This window comes from Podarcis cretensis (assembly GCF_951804945.1).
Source record: "Podarcis cretensis genome assembly, chromosome: 15".
Classification (NCBI taxonomy): domain Eukaryota; kingdom Metazoa; phylum Chordata; class Lepidosauria; order Squamata; family Lacertidae; genus Podarcis; species Podarcis cretensis.
In genome coordinates, this window is record NC_137185.1 from 25,992,471 (window position 1) to 26,001,344 (window position 8,874).

At 46.0% G+C, this 8,874-nt stretch overlaps 1 protein-coding gene across 1 annotated transcript; it reads right to left on the reverse strand.

The window, feature by feature from the left end:
* Nucleotides 1-1,107: 1,107 nt before the first annotated feature.
* Nucleotides 1,108-8,233, reverse strand: LOC307203777 (uncharacterized protein). Its single transcript, XM_079954895.1, has 4 exons — nucleotides 7,984-8,233; nucleotides 5,426-5,633; nucleotides 4,043-4,101; nucleotides 1,108-2,708 (listed from the first exon to the last, which is right to left on the reverse strand). Exons 1-4 carry the CDS (start codon nucleotides 8,153-8,155, stop codon nucleotides 2,431-2,433), a joined length of 717 nt encoding a protein of 238 aa, XP_079811021.1. The 5' UTR covers nucleotides 8,156-8,233; the 3' UTR covers nucleotides 1,108-2,430.
* Nucleotides 8,234-8,874: the final 641 nt, after the last annotated feature.

Below are 8,874 nucleotides of genomic sequence, written 5' to 3' on the forward strand. Positions count from 1 at the left end.
GCCCAGGTAATGCAACCAGTGACCATTATCCTGGCAGACAGAATTTCTGCTGTAGACTGCCTGCTATGATGTCTGTAAGATGATTTTGGGGTGGTCTTTGGTGAAGGGGGTTGGGCAATGTCAAAAGTCTTTAAAGGTTCCTGCTCACTTTTGGTCAGGGTCTCTCCCTCCTTGGAACGCGAGGAGGGAACTCTGTTGCAACAGAAAAATAAATATCTGCCTTGCTTTCCACTGGATCCTGCCTCCATCCATTCTTCTCTGACTGGTCTTGGACTTAGGGGACTCAGAGTCCCATGGGGAGTTGGGCAGCAAAACCTAAACCCCAATTTTTACATCAGTGCCAGGTTGGCAAAGGACTCCACAATCAATCCTAAGTGTGCTTACTTGAAAATTAACTCCATCAAAACCAATGAAATCAATAAGTATGTCTGGGAGCATTAAAATATATCATGATTTTCCTTTCAGAAATCTAACATGTGAGACCATTTCCACACCAGCAAGAGGCACTTGGCCTCATTTTTGCTGCTGACCTCCCCTGTACCACAGTATTATTTTTTTCTGGTGAACTATACAGAGTTTTGACCAGTTGGATCCTCTTGCTGTTTCTAAAGTACACAGGGTAACAACTCCCGTTTGCCAATGTGCCGCTGAATGAAAAGGGTATAATTGTGTTCACTTCTTTTAGCAACCCAAGTGATCTGCAATATCCTAGTCCTCATTAAAATGGATCAGGCATCCCGCGGCACCAATAAATCCTGTTGTTATTCTGCAGCCTCAAACGAATGTCAACATAAAGCAGGGGAGGGGAGGTCGGTTTCCTGGCTGAAACTGGCTTGGAAAGGTTGTTATAGCAAAAGAGGCAGCAGTTGCCTGGGGGGGCAGGGAAAAAAAAACCCATTCCCATAGCTGTGACTTTTAACGCTGGCATAACTAAAAAGGGAGGATTTAACCTTGTTCTTTCAGAGACTTTTGCTCATGACCTTGAGAAGTATATAAACCAGTTGAAACTGAGCCACTAATGTGCTCCTTTTCTAACCCTTTGCTCAGTTGTCCATTCCTCACTCACTACCCTCTCCCCCCTGCAACACCCCCAAAAGAAGGCCACAGTTATATATAGGACATTGTGAAGCAGTTTTATTGAACCAGGGTCTTTCAAATACAATAGATTTCCAAAATACATTTCCCTGAGGAAACACAGTCTGTAACAAAAGCCACTGGCAGCAAACCCAGCCTATCTTTCTGTGGAAGCCCACAATTAACCACCAATAGACTTGGTTCATCCTTCATCTCTCTTGCTTCCACCCCATTTTCCTCTCTGCATACAACCTATGGAGGCAGTAGGGTGAGCACTTCTTAAGGAGCAGAGGAGTTATCTGAGTATTTTAGAGCAAATAAATATTTTACAGTCCATGGGGGTTGCCCTGCCAGCAGGGGGCTCATAAGAGTTAATATACATACAGTAAATGAAGGGGCCTCCCTTAATCTGCATAACGTCTACTGATGGTTGTTTCAGAAGCTGGAGAAAGGGTGCAATTTCAAATTTGGCACATGGGCATTCAGATCTGCTTGGCATATGGGCATTCAGATCTGTGTTTAAATGGAAACGCCGGGTTTTCTTTCCTCTATCGCAGAAAATAAAATATGGGAAAGGGGTGTGTGCATGTGTGTGGTGTCAGAATTTTGGAACAGCCTTCTTGAACTACATGGAGGTACAAAACGCTGCTTCCTTTGTTTGTGTTGTATAGTGGAGATTCTCAATGGACCAGCCTTTCCTTCCATTCTGCAGTGCCTGCCTGTGTCATCCAGTCAAATATCCTTCAAGGATAGAGACCAGTTTCCTAGCACTTCTCTTTCAGAGAACTGGAAGAATTTTTTGGGGGGTGGGGAGGTGGGATGCACAGAAGGAACTGTTGAGACGCTTCCTTTCCTAAGGTTGCATCATTGTTCTGTCCTGATAAAATAATATTAACTTAAAATATCTGGTCTATTCCTACTCTTGCCATGGAAGATCTTAGCAGCACTGGATCCATATGCAACAGGCAGAGTTAAGTCTGTTGATTATTTAGCTTATTATTATATTTTTGTCCCCTAGGCAGGGAAAAAGAAATAAAGAAGAGACAATGTTTGGATCTTGCTCCCAGCCCCCTAAAGGCATGAGCCCTCTCTCTTTAGACATCTCTCAGTACAGCTACCTGCTGCCATATCTTCTAAGTCAGCAGCTGGGCTATATTAGGGATTGATGAAATAAATGTGCAAATAAAGATGCATAATGGTGTGGAGGGGAAAGAGAATTGCAGGTGAAGGCAGGGAGGGAGGGATTTCCTTCTCGAGGAGACCAGCCACCCGCCCTTCACGTTCTGTTTGGAAGGGAAGGTGGCCACGCACGAGAGGAAAGCGGGGAATGCGTGTTGTGGGGATTCGGGATTCAGCTTAGGAGAGGAGCTTGAAGCCCAGCGAGATGGAGAGGAGCTGCAGGAATGCCAGGAGGAAGGAGCTGCCTTGAGCTGCAGAGGCTGAGCCTTTGGGACCTTGTGTCCACTGGTGGGAGGAAGCGAAGTTATGGTGGTGGACGGTGCTGGCGTTGAGGAGGACGTGGGCATCGGTTGGGTTGCTGTGAAGCGTCGGATTGTGGGAAGCAGGGGTGCTGGTGTCAGGGCGAGGGGTGGCGGAGGAGGAGGACACCGATCTGATGCTGGTGGTTGTTGTGTCTGAAAGAAACAAATCAGATTAGCCAAGCTGTTGCGGCTTAGCAGAAAAGGATCTGTAGGTGGACTGGGGTGGGGGGAAGGCCTGAGTTCAAAGCCCTCACATAAATCAAGGCCTGAGGAGGCAGGAAGGCCTGTGGCTCAATGCTCTGCAGGCAGAAGGTTTCCAAGGTCACTTTCCAGCCTCTCCAGGCAGGTCTGGGGAAATACTGCCAGGCTGAAATCCTGGAGAGCCCTTGCCAGTGAGAGCAGTGTATATCAGCTTTCCCTAACCTGGTGTCCTTCTGATACTTTTGACTACACGTGTTTTGGACAACAACTCCTATCAGCCCCAGAATTTAAGAATGCACAACAAGCCTGCTGGATCAGGCCAGTGGCTTAGCCAGTCCAGCACCCTGTTCTCACAGGGGCCAGCCAGACACTTGTGGGGGGGAAGCCTGAAAGGTAGTAAAGGTAAAGGGACCCCTGACCATTAGGTCCAGTCGTGGCCGACTCTGGGGTTGCGGTGCTCATCTCGCTTTATTGGCCAAGGGAGCCGGCGTACAGCTTCCGGGTCATGTGGCCAGCATGACTAAGCCGCTTCTGGTGAACCAGAGCAGCGCACGGAAACGCCGTTTACCTTCCTGCTGGAGCGGTACCTATTTATCTACTTGCACTTTGATGTACTTTCGAACTGCTAGATTGGCAGGAGCAGGGACTGAACAACGGGAGCTCACCCCATCTGGGGATTTGAACCGCCAACCTTCTGATCAGCAAGTCCTAGGCTCTGTGGTTTAACCCACAATGCCACCTGCGTCCCTTAGCATGAAAGGCATGCAGGAGCAAAACAGCACTCTGCCCACCTGCAATTTCCAAAAAAGTGATATTCAGCAGTGTAATAGCCAGCTCAGCAGCCTAAAATTTCTGGGGAAGCCTGGCGCAGATAATACTATATGGTCTGATGGTCTGACAGTGTAAGACGGCTTACTAGGTTGTTTCCCACCGGCTAAACAGGAATTGCCTCAACTTCCCCTCCTGCCAATCTTTGAAGGAATTGCCCTGGGATTGAGATTGAAGTTGGGCTATGTTAGCCAATAGTAGTCACCTCTCTCCACCCCCCCCCCAATTGTTTAGATGGAAGAGAGAGGGTTAAATGTTAAAATTGAGAGATGTTACATAAGAAGAGCTCTGCTGGATCAGGCCATTGGCCCATCAGTATCCTGCTTTCACAGCAGCCAACAAAATGTGTTCTCTCATAGGAAGCCTTCAAACAGGATCTGAACGCAACCGCACTCTACCCATTTACAATTCCCGACAAACTGACACTGGAGGGAGACCTCGTTTTCTCACAAAATTACCTCTTGCCAGGGTCTGAGTTTGCAGCAGGGTCGTTCCATTGGCAAAGATGACAAAAGACCTGTTGGGAAAGAAACAGAAAATGGGAATCATGAATGGTGGAGGAGAGAAGCTGTGAAATGATAGCCAAACAGGGGATGCAGAGATGCCCAAACCCCATTTTAGCTGGCATTTGGAGAAGGAAAAAAAAAAAAAAAAGAGCTTCCTTTTCTTTTGTGCCTGAGCAACTATGCTGATAACTTTTAGGAGCAAGCAGAGGAGATATGGATAGTTATTGCTAGTGTAATTTATCTGCATATGATCTTTCTTCAGCCAATTGGCATTTCTTGGTGATCATTGCAGAAAAAGGGGGAAATGAATCTTAAGCTTTGCTATAGAACACTCAGTATAAATTAAAGCAAGCATATCCATCAGACAGGCATGAGGTGGCAGGCTGATATATGCCCCTTTGGATAAAGCAGTGCCTCGTTACACAAAACCACATTTTGTGCTGCAAATTTATGTCTTAGGTTTTGCACTTAGGAGTCACACAGCTCTCCCTGCCAGCAAGGAAACACCAGGCTTTGTGTCTAGAAGTGTTGCAACCTCTCCACAAACTCTTTGCCTAAAGCAGAAGGACTCCCAGGTGCAGTCCCCAGCAGCTCCAGGTAGGCCTGATACAGATGCCCTGTCTTAAACTCTGTATGGCCACTGCCAGTCTGGGTAAGCAACACTAAGCTAGATAGACCAGTGGTTTGATTTGCTGTGAGACAGTTCCTATGAAAGCAGAGGCTAATAAAAGCCCTCCCCTCAAAGGAAAAACCAGAGAATTCAAACAATTATGGATAATTCAGCCTTCTTGATTTAAGTAATGAATTTTGATGTCTTCTCATAGGAGAAATAAGCAAGTTCCTCCACTGTTATCGCTTACATACACACACGCCCCCAACTATCAGATAATTGCTCTGATTAGTTCCCCCAGTCTCACCCTTCCGTTAAAATTCAGTTCTAACTTAGATTGGCATAGTTAGTGCCTTTTGGCCTTGCAGAAGAAGCCACCCCACTATCTGTGAGAAGCTCACATGTCAGGCATGAAGGCCATGGCCATTATCCGACATTTCCTGTCCACAGGGACCTTCCCTTTACACATGGAGCTTTTGTTTAGGGGCTGAAAGTGTTTAATAGACCACAAATTTGTCCAAGCTTTCAGGGGAGGGAGAAAAATTCCTGCATCTATGTCACTGTCTCTCAATGCCGACGCCATTTTAGGAACCCTGAGCTCCTCTGTGGTAATTCAAGAGACAACTGTATTGAGAAACAATACATTCGTTGGTAGTGTGAGGCTGTAGACCCCTTGGGGCAGGGACTCTTTGGTGCAGAAAAGGCCCAGTGGTCAGAATTCTTACTTTATGAGCACAGATTCCATGTTGGCATTGGGGGCCGTCCAGCGGGTTCGGGTGCTATTGCCGCTGGAGACGTTTTTCTCCACCAGGTTCTCGACGCCACTGCAGCTGATCGGTTTGTTTTCACTTTCCCACAGACCGCTGGAGCCATCTTCAGAAGGCACGGCTTGCAGGATGACGGAAGTGCTGTTGTCAATCCCAGTAATGGTGACTGCAGAGAAAGTGGGAGAAATCACATTTTTACTGGGAAACTCAGGGATGGGGGGCAGAGGGAGGAAAGACCTTGATCTGATACTGGGAGAAAAAATCCAGAAAGCCCACAGCAGGGGCAAAGGGACATAGAAAACCAAGAAACTACAGAAAGGCAAAATCTCGGCATCATTGTGGGATGTGCCCTTGTGGCATCATTTGTACAAAAAAGCGAAGACAAACAGCAGCTGCTGTATGTAGCAATGATGATCTGGGGAAATCCGAATCCTTTGTCTCATGTGGCCTTAGGCAAAGCCCCTCTTAAGCATCAGTTTCCCTATCTGCAGTATGGGTGCAATAAAACTGACCTATCTTAACATGGTTGCATTGGAGGGATTACAGCGAGATAACACACACAAACAGCTTTAAGTTCTTCTTATCATTGCTGTTGATTTATTATTATTTCCATAGCTTTGTGTGTCGTGATTTAGATGGTTAGAATTCATGGAGCCTAGAAGCCATCTGAATCTTTTGACTAAATCCATTCAAAATGTGGTGTTTTGTTTTTGTTTTAAATCTTGCCTCTCCTAAGCTTGAGGCAGCTTGTGACATTGAGGGGAATGAGTGTAAATACAATATACCATTTCATTAGAAAAGAAGCAGGAACAGGAAATCTGAGTATATGATATACTTTTCTAAAGAGGGGGGAAAAAGGCACTAGGTTTCTGCTTGCCTACATGCCATATACTTCATTCGAGACCCCCAACTCTAAACCTCCTGGTGTATGGAGACTGACATAAGAGAGCCAGTGCAGCGTAGACAGAGACCAAGGATCAAATCACCACTCAGACATGAAGCTCCTTGGATGACCTTGGACCAGTCGTTTTCTCTCAGCCTAGATTACCTCACAGGGTTGTTGTGAGGATAAAAGGGAGGTGACAATCGGATATTTGAAAACTGCTGTCCTTGTCAGAGATCTGGACTTGGCTGCTAGATGTTCTTGCGCTGAAATGTGTGACCCACATTGCAGCCACGGACAGCTAAGCTTTTCATGCCTTCCTTCATCTTGCTGGACCAGGGAAACTGGCTAGCCTAGATGTCTCAAGAAGATGCTTTCCAACAGTCACTTGCAACGCAGCTTATTAAATTTGGGCTTCATTAGGGAACAGCAGGATTTCATTTGGGGAAGATACAAACTGGGGCGTCGTCATCCCACACGGGGACTAAAAATAATATTTGGAAATGGCAAGGGTGACACACCGTGTTCCACCCTGGGTGGGGCTGTGGGTCAAATCCCTGTTAGGGCAGCTCAGTCTATGAGGTTAAATGGCACAGGAGTCATTGTGCAAGAGATGCATGATCAAAATTGGTGAAACTCTTTCGGCACTAAAAAAATACTGAATATGTTAGGCCTGATTCTCAAGTGTTGTGAATATTTTGTTCCCTTCCAATATAATCTATGCTGCTTTCATATCATTTTGTCCTTCTGGGTATTCATTTGGTATTCATTTAAAAATTATTCATTTATTATAAAATTATAAAAATTTTACCAAAGGAAGATTGGGTACTTTTTCAGTTGAAACCCGTAGGACCTTTGCATTACAGTTTAGTGACAGACTGATAAGAGCATTACAATATTATTATTATTATTATTATTACTACTACTACTACTACTACTACTACTACTGCAGTTTTTTCTGTGCAAAGACCTTAATAAACCACCTTTTCCCGCTTTGCAACAAACCTGTGAAATAGATCATTATGGTCCCATTTTACAGATGAGAGACTGTGGCCAAGAGATAGTGGCATAGATCCAAGCCCATCCATCAGCTCCATGGCTGGCAAATTCACACCCTTTTGCCCAGCACTGACTTACGGGCTACTTCAGAGTTGCTCTTTCTATATCTGACATCAACTACAATGCCTCTAGAAAGAATAGATCGCCTAACACACTGTTAACCAATGGGTTGCATTCCAGATGTTGCTGGACTTCAGATCCCAACAGACCCAGCCAGCACAGAGATGAAGGCATATGTAGTCCAAAATCTGGAGGACACCACATTGGCTCCCCCTTCCTTGTTCTTTTGGTTTTGGTCATCCCATTAGACTGTGCATCAAACCCCACAAATACCGTATCTTCCATCCCATGTCTTTTCTGAGCTTCTCTAGGTCACTGCAGCAAGGCTAGCTTAAAATCTCAACAAGCCCCGCATTCACGGGCTGGTGGTGAGACTGGGTCCACAAGGCAAGGGTGCCCCAAAATGGCAGAACACCCTTTGGATCCCAAAGATGGCCAAAGGCAGGTTAGCTCTGAACACACAAACAGGAATGCCAAGACGCAACAGCAGCCCTGGAGACAAAGTGCAACTTACCTGTGTAGATGGCACTTGGTTTGAAATAAGCAGGTTCCACGTTCAGCTTGTAAGCGCCCCGCGTAACGGTCTTCTTGACGATATCACAAGGCGCCTGCTGAAGATAAGCAGGCGAAACAAACAGTGCCCCGAGGAAGACAAGCTGCAACATGGTGGACTTGAAGCTAGGCATGATCAGGTTGGGTTTTTCTTCTCCTCTCTGATTTCTCTTCAGGACCTGCCTGCCTTGTTGTACCTGAGATCTGGAGAGGGACCATAACTCACAGGGCTATTTATACTGCCAGACAGATGCAAATTACCTTCCTTCCACACCCTCATCAGTGGGAAGTTTCACAGGGTGACACATTTGGGCATGTGCTCTCCCTCCTCTTTACCTGCCTCTGCACCTCAGCATCTGAATGGCCTGTCTGGAGTAAGGGGGTGGGGAAAAGAGATTCGCAAACCAACTAGGAGCAGGGAGGCTTCTGCTCCTGGTGTCTCACTAGAAATGTATGTGGGCATGTGTGATCCTGTCTTTGCATGCCATGTCTCAAGAGCCAGTCCTAGGAATCGATGGGGGTGGGAGATACCAGGTAACCAGGTGGGTCTTTGTTGTGGGAAGAGGAAAATGGGTGCTCTTTTGATGCCTGAAAGTTGGCATCAAAATACCAGTCTGCATCCCCCACACCCTGGTCACTGAATCCAGATATTCCTTTTCCAGGGAGAAACTGCTAAATTAAAAAGACCCACTGACACCAACCCCCATTTTTTTTTGCATTTTCTCAGTGATCTGTTTTTAATATCAAGCTCCCATCACCTGAAGTCTTTTGGAAGTGAAAAAGAGGAAGAAAAAAATTGCTTTTAATCTTGTTTTTAAGTTGTATTTCAATCAATTGTTTTTATATTGGGTGT